We start from the raw sequence: 18,354 nt of genomic DNA, 5'->3' as shown, positions 1-18,354 counted from the left end.
CATTTCTGCTGCGCTACATTTGCTAGAAGCATTCAATAGTTCACCCAAGGTAATTTATAGGTTTGATGAGGACACACTGATATCCGTCATGCCACATATTTAAAGGGTGATTGTGAAATAAAATGTTTTTTGCCAAGTTTGTTGACTATGCCAACGACATCCCCGTGAACCCACTGACATTTCCCAAGTCAACTAAAATCTGAAATTGGCCTGTTCAACATTCAGTTCCAGCTTTTCCCCACAGCTTGTTAACACCCACACACATTTTGAGGGGTAGTTCATTGGTTTGAATTACTTTAAATATGGTATACTGGTCTTCAAAAAACAAAAAGGTATAGTCACATGTTCAAAACAGGAAGATTCCAGTTGAAAATATTTTATGCCAACTTTTACACCTTGGTAAAAAGGTGATTAGTGTTGTACTTCAAGTCAATATTGTCGAACAGGGCAATTCTAGTAAGTCTGTTTACAGAAATGGGTCAATGCTCAGGAAGTAGCAGTTCATGGCAAGGCAAAATAAGACAAGTTCAATGCACCTTTTGATTCTGAATAGCAGATAGGGCAACAAGTTCCAGGGATAAGCTTTCTGCTTGAAACCTTGCAAATAAAAAAAAAAGGTGTCAATGACTGCCCATGCAACAGAACACGAGTAAAATATTCTGCTTTTGATAATTTTCCCACTCACACTTTACAAATCACTGACCAAAAAGAACAGAACAACCCTCAGACAAAGTTGAATTCCCCTTAAGATATTCCATTTTAATTATTTATTCACTTTAAAGGACTAATTTCTGCTTCCTTGTCCACCCCTTATCTGAAGCAGTTGTTTCAGTCCTGCAAGAGAGGCACACATTAGTCAGAATGTAAAAACATTTTAAAATGAATCATTCACAACCATTTAGAGTGTAAAAGAAAAAAGGGGTTACCTTTTGGTTTCTCATCAGACTCCCTTCCTGGTGGGCCATGCTGTAAAAGCACATAACTCTTTGGTTCAGAAGAGTGCACAGTCTGCTCATGTTCAATGAATTTCTTTGAGCGAGTCATATATGGCTGAGAGGTGTTGCCAGAGGCCCTTGATTTGTCATAAGTCTGTGCTTGAGCATCTTGAAGTATGTAGTAAGGGACCAGAAGATGATCGGGTTCAGGATGCATTGGACCTTCAGAAAGTCTGGCTTTTTTGTTTGATGACTGTAGTTCCTTGGCCGGAAGAACATTTTGCCGCTTGGCTTTATGTTGCAGGTATTGGCCAAAATGCGACATGTAATTAGGCTCTGATGGATAACTCATGCCCCTGGGTTTATATTGCAGCATTTGATTAACTGGTTCATTACCTGAAGCCTGTGGTTTAGAAGGCACATTGTATTTAAATGGCAATTGGCCTTGTGGCAAATTAGGATAAGGTGATCCTGGTACACTATAAGGATAAACTGACCATTCAGGATTTGTTGGGTTGATTACATTATCACGTTTTGCAGCAGGGCTGTCATCTAGTGGATGCTTTTGAAGTCGAAATTGAGGTATAGGCAAGGATGTTGTGGTGGCATGTTGAATTGTTGTCGTTTCAGTTGGCTTTGGAGGAAGTGGGGCAAATCCCAAGCCATTGCTGAAACCAGAATATGCCACCTGAGGAACGAAAGGCAGTCCTGAATGGAATGAAGGTGAATCTGGACTGCCAAGTCCAGCAGGGACTATTTGATGGAGATGTTGATGAAAAGCTATTTGGGGACAGCAGTTAGGAAGTCCTGATGGGCAGAACTGACGACAGTATGCAGGTGGCCTGTATAGAAGGCCTGGTGAGTGAGCTTGAGGGGTTACAGCACCATTACTAGATTGTAGTATAGCAGTTTCTTGGGAGTTTACACTGGTGCCAGTTATGACCTGTTGTGGTTGCTGCAAGTTGGTAGCAGGGGTTAAAGTGACTAGCGGTGAGTTTATGAGTTGTTTAGGAGCATCAGTTGCCTTTTCAGGCTCTGGCTGAGGGTAGTAGGGGAAAGGGTAGAAGGGTTGTTGCACTTGGCCCTGAGGGGCTTCTGGCAATTGAGGTCTGGGAGCTGCAGTTGACTTTTCAGGCCCTGGGGTAGTTGGCTTTCCAGGCTCTGGCTGAGGGTAGTAGGGGAATGGGTAAAAGGGCTGCTGTACTTGTCCCTGTGGGGCTTCAGGCTGTGAAGGTTTGGGAGCTGCACTTGGCTTCTCAGGTTCTGGTGCACTGGTTGGCTTTTCAGGCCCTGGCTGAGGGTAGTAGGGGAATGGGTAGAAAGGATGCTGTACTTGGCCCTGCGGGGCTTCAGGCTTAGGAGGTTCTGGATAGGAGGGCCATTGTACTTGGCTCTGAGGAATGCCTGGCTGTGGAGGTTTGGGAGCTGCAGTTGGCTTTTCAGGCCCTGAGGTAGTTGGCTTTCCAGGCTCTGGCTGAGGGTAGTAGGGGAATGGGTAAAAGGGCTGCTGTACTTGTCCCTGTGGGGCTTCAGGCTGTGAAGGTTTGGGAGCTGCACTTGGCTTCTCAGGTTCTGGTGCACTGGTTGGCTTTTCAGGCCCTGGCTGAGGGTAGTAGGGGAATGGGTAGAAAGGATGCTGTACTTGGCCCTGCGGGGTTTCAGGCTTAGGAGGTTCTGGATAGGAGGGCCATTGTACTTGGCTCTGAGGAATGTCTGGCTGTGGAGGTTTGGGAGCTGCAGTTGGCTTTTCAGGCCCTGAGGTAGTTGGCTTTCCAGGCTCTGGCTGAGGGTAGTAGGGGAATGGGTAAAAGGGCTGCTGTACTTGTCCCTGCGGGGCTTCAGGCTGTGAAGGTTTGGGAGCTGCAGTTGGCTTCTCAGGTTCTGGTGCACTGGTTGGCTTTTCAGGCCCTGGCTGAGGGTAGTAGGGGAATGGGTAAAAGGGCTGCTGTACTTGGCCCTGCGGGGCTTCAGGCTGTGAAGGTTTGGGAGCTGCAGTTGGCTTCTCAGGTTCTGGGGAACTGGTTGGCTTTTCAGGCCCTGGCTGAGGGTAGTAGGGGAATGGGTAGAAAGGATGCTGTACTTGGCCCTGCGGTGTATCAGGCTTAGGAGGTTCTGGATAGGAGGGCCATTGTACTTGGCTCTGAGGAGTGTCTGGCTGTGGAGGTTTGGGAACTGCAGTTGGCTTTTCAGGCCCTGAGGTAGTTGGCTTTCCAGGCTCTGGCTGAGGGTAGTAGGGGAATGGGTAAAAGGGCTGCTGTACTTGGCCCTGTGGGGCTTCAGGCTGTGAAGGTTTGGGAGCTGCAGTTGGCTTCTCAGGTTCTGGGGCACTGGTTGGCTTTTCAGGCCTTGGCTGAGGGTAGTAGGGGAATGGGTAGAAAGGATGCTGTACTTGGCCCTGCGGGGTATCAGGCTTAGGAGGTTCTGGATAGGAGGGCCATTGTACTTGGCCCTGAGGAGTGTCTGGCTGTGGAGGTTTGGGAGCTGCAGTTGGCTTTTCAGGCCCTGAAGTAGTTGGCTTTCCAGGCTCTGGCTGAGGGTAGTAGGGGAATGGGTAAAAGGGCTTCTGTACTTGTCCCTGCGGGGCTTCAGGTTGTGAAGGTTTGGGAGCTGCAGTTGGCTTCTCAGGTTCTGGGGCACTGGTTGGCTTTTCAGGCCTTGGCTGAGGGTAGTAGGGCCATTGTACTTGGCCCTGAGGGGTGTCAGGCCGTGGAGGTTTGGGAGCTGCAGTTGGCTTCTTGGGTTCTGGGGAACTGGTTGGCTTTTCAGGCCCTGGCTGAGGGTAGTAGGGGAATGGGTAGAAAGGCTGCTGTACTTGGCCTTGCGGGGCTTCAGGGTAGTAGGGGAATGGGTAGGAGGGCCACTGTACTTGACCCTGAGGGGTGTCAGGCTGTGGAGGTTTGGAAGCTTTAGTTGGCTTCTCAGATTCCTGAGTAGTAGTTGGCTTTTCAGACCCTGGCTGAGGGTAGTAGGGAAATGGATAGAAAGGATGCTGTACTTGGCCCTGCGGGGCATCAGGCTTAGGAGGTTCTGGATAGGAGGGCCATTGTACTTGGCTCTGAGGAGTGTCTGGCTGGGGGGGTTTGGGAGCTGCAGTTGGCTTTTCAGGCCCTGTGGTTGTTTTCTCTGTTTCCGGGGCAGTGGCAGGCTTTTCAGGCTTTGGCTGAGGGTCGTAGGGGAATGGGTAGAAGGGCTTCAGCTGAGGGTAGTAGGGCAAAGGGTAAAAGGGCTGCTGTACTGGGCCCTGAGGATATTCAGGTTCTGGGGCAGTGGTGGGCTTTTCAGGCTGTGGATAGTAGGAGAAGGATGGGTAGAACAGCTGTTGTACTTGGGTCTCTGGCTGGATCGCAGATGGTGCTACAAAAGGGATGGTTTTTGGGGATGGCTTTGGAGTAGTTGTAGGTTGAGGTAACTTAATTCCCTTGATATCTTCTGGCCCTTGGTCTGGTTTCTCAGGAATCTTTGGAACAGCTGATTGAGATGGATTTAATTGTGTTATGTTTTTCATTAGTGCTGGTGACAATGAAGGACAGGAGATGTGAATTTCTCCTTCACCAGCCAAGTTAAGGGTGTACATGCCATCCTGAAACAATACGATCAACTGGTTAGTCAAGTTTTTTTTAAAGAGGAACAAATAAAATAAAAATTCTCCCATACCTTGCTGTCCAGACAGGGTGCATAGTGAACAGAGATGACCACACCTTCAGGATGCAAGACTACACTGAACCCACATCTGGCTGATGCTTTAATCAATGGCTCCCAGTTACCATTCACTGAAAAGTAATAAGTTATACTCAGTCATTATATATAAAAATAATAATAAACACATTTGGTCAAAGGGAAGACATCTTCTTCACTCGTAGTTAAATGCCATTTCTGTAATATCAGTACTATTTTGAGATGAAACGCCTAACAGACAACAAAAATAAATGTAATGTCAGTCCCATCACTCAAGGCTAAAAAGATAGACCAAATGGAAAATGTTGATGTTTGGTCTGAAAAAAAAACTCGTAACTGCGAATTGTTTTTAACTTTAAAATAATTCCATTTACTTTTTAATTAAGTTTGCATTTGCTTAACTAGCAATAGTTGAATTCCAAATACCAGGCCATGAGTGGACGCCATGCATTTCAGAGGTAATGAGCCAATCGAATGCATACTGAAGACTAGTTACAAACTAAGTATGTCACAGACTGCCTGGACAAGTTAAACTAGAGCCTGCCATGTGCAGAGTTAAATCATTGCAGACATGGAATATCATGAACACAGGTGTTCCCCTAAATAATGGCTGCAATGATGCACTTTACATGGGTCCTAACAATCAAATTGATGTAGGCATCCGTTGACATTTATCTTCAACATTAAGATACAAATATTGAATGACAAGGGCAAAACATACCTTTCACACCAATTTTAGCAACAGGGACCATCCAACTTGTTTTCACGACCATGCCCTGATCATGGCAGGTGACCATCGGAGGGTCAGGTGATGACTGCTTCATTATAGGGCATGACATCCTCACTGGTAACCCACACCAACGCAATGGGAGAACGTAGCAGTCCTCCTAAAACCAGAAAGGGAAGTGTTGCATGTGTACATGGTTCAAATGTGCAGTGCTTCAACATTGAGTATCCCACCTCTAGAGCGACGAAGCAACCATCGTAAGGGGCTACTAAGACCAAATCTCTCCGTGATGATTTGATGGTGTAACCGCAGCTTGGTGGCAATTTCGACAAAGGCAGTGGAGACAGGCGACTTCCTGAGAATACAGTTGACAGAAAGAGGAATTTTAAAAGTATCGTGTACAGTATAAGATATAGCTGTAAATGCATTTTTCCACAAGTTAAACATACCCCTGTCCACAAAGAATAGAGATCCAGGGGTAGAAGCAGCATCTTGGACTTCAAGCCTCATGGAGTTGCCTGTACATTCAACCTTTGGTTCCAGTTTAAGAAGTCGATCCACTGCCACACTGTCTCGCTCTGCGTTAGGCTTTGAATAGCCTTCACCCCAACCTTCGAAAAATAGCATTTGCACAGTTATTAAACTGTCCAGATAGCAATGTTCACAAGTAAAAGTAAATAAAAGAAATGCATTGGATTTAGTATTTAAAAAATGATTAACAACTTTTGTAGTCACACGCAGGACTGTTGTAAGAATTGCAGCAACATACCCATGTCATCTTGGTAATCTGCATCAACATCCAGAAGGTTCTTTGTGACTCCTTCCCGAGAAAATAGCCCAATTAAGAGTCTTCCATGGTGCTGTTCACTTACTTTAGCTTGTCCACTGCTAGTTGTAGAGTTTCCTCTTAGTTTATCCAATGCTTTAAGCTTTGTCAGTCTTGCACAATGGCTAAATGAACCAGCAACCAGTAAAAGTCCTAAACATAGTAAAATCTTACTGTCCCTGCTGTCTTGACTTGCCATTGGAGCACAGGAAAATGCACTGCACACTGGCAGAGTGCTTCAGCAGTATGGTTGCTCCCTCGTCTGCAGCTAGAATTTAACACAGTTGCTCCTGATTAGGACTAATTACACACCTGACCACAGCAGGTGTTGCCAATCCAGCAATTAAGGGTGGGGCCTGAACACCCTACTGACATGTAGTGTTTGGCAGTGGAGAAATAACAAAGATACACATTAAATTGTTCTTCTTTTGAAGCTTATTTTACAGGCATGTTTTTTATGCTTGTCTATCATTGTGTTCAGAATTTTTCGTTTGTTGATTTCAGTTTAAGCCTATATGTGTTTAGCTTTTCCTTGAGATTGTAGAGAACAGTTTGTCACTGTCACTACTAGCAAAAATATGTCATAGCAAACTAAAAAGTAAAAAAAAAATGGACAGGCTAAAATGTAGGAAATATCCGTGTGTCATGTATGGGTTTATAACCCTAAAAGGCCATAATTGGGCCAGCTCTCACAAACATGCTTTTTCAGCCAAACATTGATCAGACCTACACAACTTTAATTTAATACTTGTGGAATCTTAACTTATGAGTAGAACAAATACATAACTCTGGGAAAATGCATTTCAAACTATGCATGACATAGCAGGCAGATTCAGATATAATAGTGTGAGATACTTAAATGAAGTCTTTGTCTGTGTGTGTCCACTGATACACTTCTATTAGAAATACTATGGTTTAAATATACTAAAAGAAACATTTATACGTTCAAAATGTTACTTAAGTAGAAGTGTTTTTAGCTAAATATACTTCAATGATCCAAAGGAAAAGTACTTAGTATGCATGTTGACTCTTTTTTCACAGTATTATTCAGTTTGATCACCAAAAGCACACTTTGTAATATTGTAGTTTGTAAATGTTAAGCCAATTTTTGTTACTTTATGAAAGACAGGTTGGATTAGTAAGACAGTATTGCATATTATTATTTCAGCATATCCTGTCATGTACAAAGTAGATAACTATGAGTGTTTAAGGAATGTATTGGAGTAAAAATCTAATGTTTGCCTCCAAAATGTAGAGTAGAAGCAAATGTAGCATAAAATGGAAATAAAGTCAAGTTTAAGCATTTCAAAATAGTACTAAACTAAAGTATTTGAGTAAATGTACTTATTTGCACTCCACCACTGCTCCTCACTCTGAAATGTGTATGATACAGGGTAGTTCAGTGTTGCTCTTCAGAACGACTGCAGTACGTGGTCCATTTGAATCGGCTTTCAGCATATTCTAAAAGTATAATGGAAGAAAGCCAACTGAAATTTGTAGTTTTCTTATCTTGAACTTCTTAAATATACATGTTAACATAAACACTGCCGGCCCAAAAAAAGGTCACAAGCCTGTGGGGGCAGTGCTATGATCTGGGGTTGCTGCAGTTGGTCTGGTCTAGGTTCAGCAACGTGCCCAAAGAATGAGGTCAGCTGACTACCTGAATATACTGAAGGACCAGGTTATTCCATCAATGGATTTTTCTTCTCTGATGGCACGGCATGTTCCAAGATGACAATGCCAGGATCCATCGGGCCCCGATTGGCCCCCACAGAGTCCAGACCTGAACCCGATTGAGAGTCTTTGGGATGTGCTGGAGAAGACTTTGCGCAGTGGTCCGAATCTCCCGTCATCAATACAAGATCTTGGCGAAAAATGAATGCAAGACAGAAATAAATGTTGTGACATTGCAGAAGCTTGTGGAAACGATCCCACAGCGAATGAATGCTGTAATCAAAGCTAAAGGCGGTCCAACGAATATTAGAGTGTGACCTTTTTTTTGGGCCAGGCAGTGTATGTCACAGTAGTATCCATGTATCAATAAGCCAACTTTTAAAATACATCCAGTCAATTCAAGTTGAGAACACTTTGTAACAAATCTTAGCTGATAAAAAAAAAGCACAATAACTTATTTCAATAACAAGCTTGAAATATACCCTGCATATTTCCCCTTATTATAAGCAATCTGAGGATCCTGTTTTAAGGAATGAGCTGCTTACCCTTTTGTAACTAAATAAATGAAACCCTACAGAGTGCTGTGATGTATGCTGTTTGTTTTCTTAAAGCATATTCAAGTATCAAGCATCATTGACCCTCATTTGATTGATTTAGCTAACTTATAACTTAACATATGAGGCAATATACCTCACCTCTAGTGAGGGGCCCAGCCTCGTATGTTCCTCTGTATGAACGCCTCTGACAGCGTATCGAGAGGAACCCTTACCTGTTAAACAAAATGCTGGGTACAAGAACAATCTGTACATCCATGAGACATATCATTCAGGAATTTCTCGACATCTGCTCCAAATTAGCTTGGTCCGAACAGTCACTGTACTAATATGGAAAATAAAAAGAACTAACAGTAAAAAAACTGTATGTACCTTCGAGTCACCATAACAACTTCCCTTTGGTTTGATCAAGAAATGTAGTCTCTAGATTCTGATATTACACATAATCCCCCAGCAGCTTGTGCGTAAACTTCCTGCTTCACTTCATTTTGGAGGCAAATATTGTCCTTTTTGCTACATTTATTTACGCTTCTTTGTACAGGTAAAATCACATGATTTATCATATGATTCACTACCCAGTATTTCAAATAGTAATTTCTTAAAATAAAATATGACAACCAACATAATATTCTATGCTATAGGAGTTTTGAAAGTGCCATTCTGCATACTGATCAGATCTAGTTTTGATACTTGGAGTACATTTTGCTGATAATACTTCTGTAGTTCTTAAGTAAAATTTTCCATTAAGGACTGCCTTCCCCTTTATATCCGCATCCTTTCCCTTGTCCTGGTGGCAATGATGTTGTGCAGCTCGGTGTGAGACGCTTTGTTTTGTTTCCCCATTCACCGAGCCAGAGCTAACGGAAAATGCAGTGATATTTACCAAAAATGACAGAACTTGTTTTGGATTACAATCACTGACTGCAACTTTTACGACAATTCTCACCTGGCTGTGCTCAGTGGTGCAAAGTAACTAAGAACCTTTTCTTTTGAGGAACTTGTACTTTACTTGAGTATTTCCATGTTATACTACTTTGTACTTCTACTCTACTACAGGTTGGAGGACAATCTACTTTTAACTAAACTACATTTATTTTACATATTTATTTACTACTTTATAAATTCAGATGTTTACACGCCATACTTAGGAAAAGCATTTAACATATGATTATTTGGTATAGATTAAGCCATCCAAAATTATATATAAGTGACTAAAACCATGAACCAGGGTTAACAGACAACTATTTAGCAGCAATTTTGCTAAGACATTTTTTGTTCAAATATATTTCACGGTTCCAGTTGCTTAAACGTGAAGATTTGCTGCTTTGCTGTATAATATTTCAGTATTTTTTTTTAGTCTTTTCTGCATTGAGTTCTTTAACTGAAGAACCATTCTTGACACAGTACTTTTACTTGAAATTGAATATTTTTAGTGTGGTTTCAATATTTTTTTACTAAAATAATCTTAATACTTTTTCCACCACTGGCTGTGCTTAAGAACTTCATTATTAGTAATGCAGACCAATACACATGTGGATATTCCTCCACTTTTATGCAAAGAAACACTGAGGAATTTGGCTAGTATTCAGTAGCAGTTTGAACTTCGTCTCCCATAATTCAACTGTAATGGAAGCTTTTAATCCAAGAGTTAATAGTAAAGCGGAAGGGATTTGCTGTATTGATTATATAATACAAGAGTAACCACATGCCTGAATGGAAGTGCTTTATAGCTAATGTGGTGAATCATTAATGAGTGAGAACTGACGTCCTTCATTTAATTTTGTATCAAACTCTTGAATCAGTCAACATGTACTCAACAGACAGGACATATTGGCTTTACCTCTGGTTGGAATAACTTTTATTTGATCCGTCTGTAAACAACATGTCTCATTAATTCATGGCATTTAAAATAGCAGATTTTGTGGCAGAGAGAATTTCCAACTGAAAAAAGAAAAGAAAAAAGAAAGACAAAGTATTGCAAACTTATTTTTTCTGTCGTTTAATTCTGTACATATTCCACAAAGTCTGGAGTCTACTGATGCCAAAATATCCCCTTTAGGAAAGTGCCATTAAAAGTTACTTCTTTTACTGGGGCAGCAGTTAAAAAGCCAACTCGTAGCAACAGATCAGATCAATTTTATGGCACAGAATACACAGTTATTCTCAGAAAATGTTCACAAGACAACTTACAAATGGTCTTATTCCAACCAACACCATTTTCAATAGGTTTTAGTGTACACAGCTTTTTTTTTTCTTCTTCTTTTAAATATACTTCTAAGTACCGTACTATGACAATTTGAGAATACACCTTTGATGACTAAAGCACAAGGCAAATAATTCCAAGGAGCCCAACAATCCTCGGTGCACAGTCAAAATGCATCCATACTGTAGTAAAATGCTGTTTCATTGGTTAATGGACATGAAGTTAGCTACAAATCAATTAGTGATGAGAGTTGCGTCAATGTCTAAAGGAAGCGGTTTTACATCTGAAGTGGCCTTTATGGGTTACAGTCAACAATCCTCCATCAGAAAAACTCTGTTAATCCTCTTACTTTTGACAATTGGTCCAAAAAGGTGGGGACAAAATAACTTCACATGGTTGTAGTGGTGCACAGAAAGATTTACAAATAGCAGACAAATGTCCGAGCCGTCTTGGAGGTGTCCACTGAGACTCCAGGATGTGGTGAATATGTCTTCTTACACTACACTCAAAACAACAGCCCACATCATTAAGAACACGTTCAGGTACAACAGCGAAAGCATGTGATGGCGGGGAACGAACCGGTAGACACATACAGGACTTTGTCAGAGGACATTTCTTTCAAGATGGAGGCAGTAGAGAAGATGGTTTTGGCTGGAATATTACGCAGGGACAGAGATTTGATAAAGAGGGTATGCATGCAACTTTTAAATGCCCACATGCTTATGAAAACAAAAACAGCCATATTTTAGTAATGCTGATAAAGCAGAACCACCGTGTACTTCCCCCTGCAATCGTAAGTGATGTTATACAAAGACAATCCCAATCTGTTTTACACTTTTATTTCGTTAATAAACATTTCAATGTACATGCCATTACTGCAGTGCCCAAAAAAATAAAGTACAAGGTTTAAGTTGGGGAGGTTTATATAAAATAAAAAAATAAAGAGAGGATGTTAGCAAAACAAAAGGCCGTTTTTTAAAAGTACACTAGGGAGGATGTAACATTGTCTAATCCTGGAAGGAGTTTCAACACAATGCGGCGGGTGGGTGGTTGGTTGGGTGGGTGGGGCGGTGAGCTGATGGATGGGTGGAGAGGTTGCTTAATATCCAGACTTCCTCAGGTAGTCAGCCATTAAATGTGCTTTCTGGTTTAGTATTCCACCATGGACCGCCTCCTTTCCCATGACTACAACCAATACTGGAGCACACAAGGGAAAAAAGAGAAATGAACAAAATTGAAGAGTCTCCCCCTCTCCTCCCCCCCTTACAGGATGAAGAGGGGGGGGTAACAAAAAGGTGACACAGTATCTTACCACTCTTCATTTGCTATTAAAAGGTTTCCATGACATTTGACTGCTTGCAGGAGAAATCTTAACAGCGTTATTTCTTTTCTCTTCTTTTTTTTTTGTCCCTCAAATTTGGATCTAAGTGAGCTTGTAAAACATTAAAACCCTGAATCCCTCAAGTATTTTGCCATTGAGTAAGCCTTCTTATTCAATCCGCCTCCATGGACCCCTTCTTTGCCCATTACAAGAACCAAAACTGGAAGAGAAGAGATAGAGAAGGGACAGTTAAGAAAAGTGGAAAAAAAGGTCAAAGGGAAAGGCATTCCAAGAAAGAAATCGTCACCAGAAGTGTGAAGGTAGAGATATTCAACGGTGTGCCAGTCAGGGCTCACAAGCATGCTATCTGCTAGCATAGATGCTAGTCTTACAAATTGACACGATGCATTGTCCATAGGAGTGCTGTATAATTAGAAAAAACAAAACACTAATTGCAAATCATTTAACTGATATTGCGATTTGGATTATTTTCGCATCGTTATCATTGAAAAATATATAATGAATGAATATATGTTTATAATGGGAGCAGATCTGTATTAAATAGTGTTTTGTCAAGATGAAAAATATCATTTGTAGGCCAGAATTCCCTATGCAGCTTCACAATACTTTATCTAAAATGGTATTTTAACACATATTCAGCTTATAACAAATATTGTGTAATCTGAATTGTGCGATAAAGTGTTAACTGTGCACGTTCGTCTGTACATTCTGGACTGCCAATTTATGACAATTCAATACTTTAAACATTTATTATTTCAAAGCAAACATACCATACTTGGTTTATTTTTATTGGGGAATATTCACAAAGTGAAAAAGTTAATTTCACACTCAGCCCTGGTCATCCATAACACATGGTTGAATATCCCTTTCTAAACATTTAGATTTTTATACAACAATTGACTAGGATAGCTTTTGCTGACGTCTGCTTTTAACAGCAAATCAGATGGAATTTAAGACTGATGAAACAGAATATAAACACAGAAAACAGTGCATAAGTGATCGGCTAATTTAGCTAAATTAAGACAGGAATATGAATATACACGCCAGGAACTCAAATGTGAACTTCCTAAGGATGCGTGTAAATACGTGCAATGTTGGTGCTCTTTTGACAACTAGTCATTGAGTATAACATGCAAGGCAGGAGGATGAGAGGTGGAAGTCTCAACAGAAAAGAGGAACAGTGATGGGGGGAAAGAAAGCAAAACAGTTTGGTTGTGATAGCAATCAGCGTTTCCCACATAAACATTTGGCAGCACGGCAAAAATGTTTCCTTTTTTTTTTAAAGTGATAAGTGACCCAAACATAAGTCAGACTGCTGAAAGATCATATGAGAAACACTGAAGCAATATCAGACTTTGAGGCCCACAAAGGCAAATGGACTGGATTAAGCAAACCACATACTGTATGTAAAGATGGACGATAAACACGCTCCTATAAACCCAGCCCCTTTGCTGATAGAAAATAGGACATACGCTGAACTAAAAACTTCAAATCAGTTTTAACCAGTGATTTCTGTCCCGCTAGAAAGCAATTTTCAAGCTGATGCAAGTTTAAGCTCTGATGAAATTGGCTTTAATTAGTTATATTTCACTATAACAATAGTGCGAGAGGTCAGGATTGACTGCTGCTCTGAGTGAAACTTTCCATAGCAGCAACAGGTCAGTGAAATACAAAAATATGTCAATCTGATCCTAAATGTAGAAATATAAGAGTTAGTCCTTTCGTCTTGCTGGCCAAACCACTACCCTTGTGTTAACTCAGCAGCTAGCTGGTGTGTGGGGCATGATACTGCAGTTTGGGCCCCGCAAGACACTACTCCTATTTGTGAAGTTGAAGGAATAAGGGACTCTTCATTCATCGATACATACAGTCCATGAGGCAAACCCTGGTGACGTTATGATGAAGAGCAGACTGCATCATATGTTATTGTGACTCTTGTTTCACTTAAGCGAGGTTGTGAGCATAATTGCATTAGATCAGAAATAACTGAAGTGCATTTGCGCAATAGAAGACTAAATAGCAAGAAGACTACATGTTAGATCCGTGTCAAATAATTGTGTCAAGATAATAAATAGTAACAAATGCAAAGTTCAGAGGTCAATGAATTTCTAAATGTTAGAAAGCTCAAATTAAGTAATGTCTGACTATGTTGTAGATTTAGTCAAACAGACCCTGTTTGACACTCTGATTCCTTGAGTCACAAAACTCATGTGAGGTAGCCCTCAAACAACAGAACAAATTAAATGGTTATGATGATGAACTAAAACGTTTTGAAACTACATAATTACCTTTTGCGGCTTTTCCCACAGTGACGTTGTATGTTGGTTCTCCTCCTCCACTCTTCGTCCTGATGTCCATTGTCCAGTCCCCGTCAGCATGGAGGCTGTCTCTGAGGACTGAACACTTCTTTCCACCCAGAGTCATACCGCTGGTGTAAAAGCTCTCCCTGTCCTTACCGATGAGGACATCGATTTCTTGAGACTGAAAGACAAGAAAACCACAGGATTGGGATCAGTTTGCGCATGTTACAAATACTATTATTTACTTGATATGCTTTCAGGGACATGACTGGCATATCCTTCAGAAGTATAAATGGATAATTAAAAAATATTTTTTTAAATAGTAGTGCATCCCATTTAAGAGATATTTGCAGGTATGTTTTTTTTTTTTAAAGGCTACTGTATATACTGTCTTGTGGTGTGGACATCGTGAGCCATTGTTTTGCATTATAATCAATAAAAGGCTAAAACTTTTGTTTGATGAAAATCTCCCAAAAAAGCCTGTTTCTGTATTAAAATGTCAACTAGAGCTGAATACAGTCAATCTACTGTAGAGCTGCAAATTATAAACGATCAGCTGATTTATTTGTTCATAGTTCAGTCTTTTAAGTGTTAGAAAATATTGAAAAATGTTCATAATTTTTCAGAGGCTGAACAAAAAAACCCCCACAATTTTTACCCACTGTGGCATTAAAAAAAAAAAGTGCTAAACAATGAACCCATTATACAGTTTGTTGGAGCTTATTTTGTCAATAAAGTAGCGTTTAGTTGAATAATCGTTTGCTTTGGTCTATTTACCAGCAACCATTTTGAATGTCAATTAATAGTTTCAGGTATTCATTTATTCATGATAGTAAACTGAATAGGTTCAAAACAAGGCTTTTTTTATGTAAAACGTCTGGTGGGAGAAATTATAGGTGTCATTAAGTAGTTTGACATACTGTGGAACGAGTGATTAATCGATAATTCTGCAGAGTAATCGATAATGAGAGACGCTTATTTGTTTTGTTTTTTAGCCCTATTCCAAATAAAACTATCTTGGCACCAGCCCTGAATATAAAACTTACATTCCGGTTTCCAACATTATATTGAGAGAAGTTTATGAACAGATTTTGGAAACTTGCTGATATGTTGATTAGAACCAGGATTTCTGGGACTGAACACATGCAATCCCTGCAGTAGCGGAAGTTAAGTGACGTCTTTGCAGCGGACTAGCTCTCATGCCATCCCTCACAATGAAAAAGAAAGAAAAAAAAAACACATTGTCATTCCCAACCAAAAACATACATCTACGAATTATCTGCTACATTTCTTATGTTACTGATGAGAAAGCTTAGTCGTAAGCTGACGAATCCTCCCCCAGAGCTAGCCGTTTAACCACAGGTAGCCGGTGAAGCTTAACGTTAGCTAATCAAAGCGGCCACACAAAAGCATGCCCATTATCTTCAGTCACCGTCTACTCGCTGGTTCAAAATAAGCCTTAGGTTAACATAGCACTGATTTGACTTTTCTGTTTGAGCTTTTTAAAGATAACTTGTCGTTTTATGCTTAAACAGTACGTGAAAACCACAAGTAGTCTTATCTGATCAACACGAGGTCTAATCCTGCAGCGTTTCCTAAGCAGGAAATAACGAACAGGCCACCGACAAACGAGCTAGCTGCTAGCACGCTACCGCTTCATTCAGACCCTGCGAGATCACGGCTTACAGTCTGTTGAGGGTCTGTGTGTGCATTACCTGTAAAACACTGTCAAACGAAGACATAAATTAACTCATATTACCCCATGTTCACCCCTTACCGTGATATTGTTGAAAGTACCACCGGCATGTGCTGCCCAAACATATTTGGCGTCCACATAACCAACAATGGCGCTATCCTGACAGCTGCCATCGGCCATCAGGTTCTCCACGTAGCTTTGCCAAGACATGTTCAAGAAAATGTATGCTATGTGAAAATCCCTACTGCTTCAGAACAACGGTTGGCAAACAGGAGAGATACAATTCGGAAAGAAACCTAGAGACGAGTGTAGAGTCTCTAATCTAACCCGCACTACGACGTTAACCAACGTCAAGGCTGGGGCAGCAAAGAAAGCCAGGGAGTGAAGCAGCGGCTGGGTGTAGTCTGTATCAGATCCCTCCGCACAATGAGCTCCCGGCGCTTTTATGGCGGCAGGCGGCGGAATAAAGAGGGACTTATGAGCTCAGCCAAGAGGCAACCGTCTGAGGGAATGCAGGGGTACACAAAAAGGCACATGAAGATTTGCAGATTTAATCATTTAGGCCGTAGTTCTTTCATTCATTACATGTATTTTCATGGTGTGGGAATAATGTAAAGACTGTCACATAAGACAGAATGCAGCTGAGGGGGAAACGTGCCCTGAGGTGCATGTGCCAGATGGATTCAAAATGATCCTCTCACTTGCATGCCTTAAATGTATTTTTTACTTTCTTGTTATGCTCTGTTTTCTACTAAACTGACTGCTACATCTGAGTTGATCATGATTATTTGAGATATATGTCACTCAAATTGTAATCTGCACAAGCCTTACTCAACATGTTCTACTCAGTTTAGTACTACTTTTTCCGTAAGTGTGAGAGAACTGATTGCATATTTCAAAAGTGCTTCAGAAAAATGTGTCCTGTTGGATTTTAATTGAACAAAACATATGTAATGACACTGTAGCATTATAGCATGTGGACCATAAACAAAGAGAATATGTATTTCAAAGGTTGTAGTGTCATATACAAAGCTACAATGTGCAATGAAATGTTGGGTTACAGCTTCTTCCAACAATGCAACATAAATATATATAAGACATGAAACAAATTAAAAATGAACATAGTGCAAGCTTAAGAGTTTAGCAGTCTTTTGGCCTGTGGGATAAAACTGTCCCTGAGTCTGTTGGTCATTTGTTAATGCATATGATAAGAGCAGAGGTAGGAAGTAATTACATTTACTCAAGTACTGTACTTAAGTACAATTTTGAGATACTTGTATTTATAACTTGAGTAATTCCATGGTATGCTTCTTTGTACTTCTACTCATATAGGCTACATTTATTTTGTACCTTTAGTTACTTTACAGATCTGGATTAATGATGGTAAATATAATCTCCCTTAAATCAGACTTTAGTTCACCTGCAGTAAATCCAGCAGCTACCCTGCAGTATACAAAGCCATTCAAACTAGCTGCACCTTTACCAGCTCTGAGAACACTTTAATGATCAATAATTATAAAACATATCAGAGATATTATTCTGAAATGGACCAATCAAACAATGACTACTTTTACCTTTGGTACTTTAAGTTCATTTAGATGCTGATACTTTGTACTTTTACTTGAGTAACATTTTGAATGCAGGACTTTTACTGTGACAGAGTATTCCTACACTCTGGTACTTATACTTTTACTTATGTACAATATCTGAGTACTTCTCCAACCTTTGAATAAGAGACATAAAATAATATATTCTTCTGTTTCATAAGAATGCTTAATATGTATTCTCAATCCCCTTCATCAAAAGTGCAATCAGAGTTTGTGTTAAATGGTTAATGCTTAAAACATTTTAGATACCTGTGGTCCGGAGTCGTGGCTGTGCCTGTTGCTGTGGTCCTGCCTGATGCTCACCTTACTGCTTCTTTGATGGCTCCCACAGGATTGTTGACATCCACCTGGATTCATTGTCTTCTTATTTATAGACACATGAATTTGCAAGCTTCCATGTTTTCCCCGTTAAATGTGGAATTTCTTTGGAAGTTTTTCATTGTCCGATGTAGGGGTCCAAGGACAGAGGGTGTCCTATTCATATTCCGTACCAACTGTAAAGTCCACTGAGACAAATGTAAAATGAGTGATATTGGGCTATGTAAATAAACGTTGATTGATACCAGGGTCATGAAAATATAAAATGGTAGATTTTTAAAATTTCTAAATTGTTTCTGAATTTTTGTTTTGAGGTTTACAGATAAGTTCAATGTAAATAAAATGTATTGGGTGTTATAAAGCAAGAGCAATAAAATGAAACATTTCTAAATAACTGGTTATTTAGAGAGTTTAGATTCAGCGTGGTCCAGAAAAAGATGCAAAATGTTCTCAAATTTGTAATGCAAATATTTGATGACAGTTTTTCCCTATCTGTA

The 18,354-nt window shown here is 40.4% G+C and overlaps 2 protein-coding genes across 3 annotated transcripts; both read right to left on the bottom strand.

Annotated features, from left to right (window-relative positions):
* Window positions 1-345: 345 nt before the first annotated feature.
* On the bottom strand, window positions 346-6,393 carry LOC134866591 (adhesive plaque matrix protein-like). The gene is made up of 7 exons (XM_063886820.1): window positions 6,107-6,393; window positions 5,787-5,948; window positions 5,571-5,692; window positions 5,332-5,497; window positions 4,590-4,705; window positions 927-4,515; window positions 346-834 (listed from the first exon to the last, which is right to left on the bottom strand). Exons 1-7 carry the CDS (start codon window positions 6,360-6,362, stop codon window positions 785-787), a joined length of 4,461 nt encoding a protein of 1,486 aa, XP_063742890.1. The 5' UTR covers window positions 6,363-6,393; the 3' UTR covers window positions 346-784.
* A 3,839-nt stretch (window positions 6,394-10,232) lies between these two features.
* LOC134865870 (profilin-2-like) lies at window positions 10,233-16,357 on the bottom strand. Of its 2 annotated transcripts, none has more exons than XM_063885666.1 (3): window positions 16,014-16,351; window positions 14,225-14,417; window positions 10,233-11,791 (listed from the first exon to the last, which is right to left on the bottom strand). In XM_063885666.1, the coding sequence occupies exons 1-3, from the start codon at window positions 16,140-16,142 to the stop codon at window positions 11,694-11,696; spliced, it is 420 nt and encodes a 139-aa protein (XP_063741736.1). In that variant the 5' UTR covers window positions 16,143-16,351; the 3' UTR covers window positions 10,233-11,693. The 2 variants fall into 2 exon arrangements, with proteins under 2 accessions (XP_063741736.1, XP_063741737.1); XM_063885667.1 differs by lacking the exon at window positions 10,233-11,791 and adding an exon at window positions 11,807-12,135 and having other exon boundaries at window positions 16,014-16,357.
* Window positions 16,358-18,354: the final 1,997 nt, after the last annotated feature.

This window comes from Eleginops maclovinus, chromosome 6 (assembly GCF_036324505.1).
Source record: "Eleginops maclovinus isolate JMC-PN-2008 ecotype Puerto Natales chromosome 6, JC_Emac_rtc_rv5, whole genome shotgun sequence".
Taxonomy (NCBI): Eukaryota; Metazoa; Chordata; class Actinopteri; order Perciformes; family Eleginopidae; genus Eleginops; species Eleginops maclovinus.
This window is presented reverse-complemented; position numbering and strand designations above follow the sequence as displayed.

Bases quoted from the DNA above. Each gene is read 5' to 3' on its own strand.
- LOC134866591 (XM_063886820.1), bottom strand. From the start codon at position 6,362: ATGGCAAGTCAAGACAGCAGGGACAGTAAGATTTTACTATGTTTAGGA. The intron at 5,498-5,570 runs GTGGGATACTCA...TTCTGGTTTTAG, and splicing joins GTTGCTTCGTCGCTCTAGAG to GAGGACTGCTACGTTCTCCC. The intron at 835-926 runs GTAACCCCTTTT...CCTCTCTTGCAG, and splicing joins GTCTGATGAGAAACCAAAAG to GACTGAAACAACTGCTTCAG.
- LOC134865870 (XM_063885667.1), bottom strand. From the start codon at position 16,142: ATGTCTTGGCAAAGCTACGTGGAGAACCTGATGGCCGATGGCAGCTGT. The intron at 14,418-16,013 runs GTAAGGGGTGAA...CTTGTCTTTCAG, and splicing joins GTACTTTCAACAATATCACG to TCTCAAGAAATCGATGTCCT. The intron at 12,136-14,224 runs GTAATTATGTAG...CTTCTCTTCCAG, and splicing joins TGTGGGAAAAGCCGCAAAAG to TTTTGGTTCTTGTAATGGGC.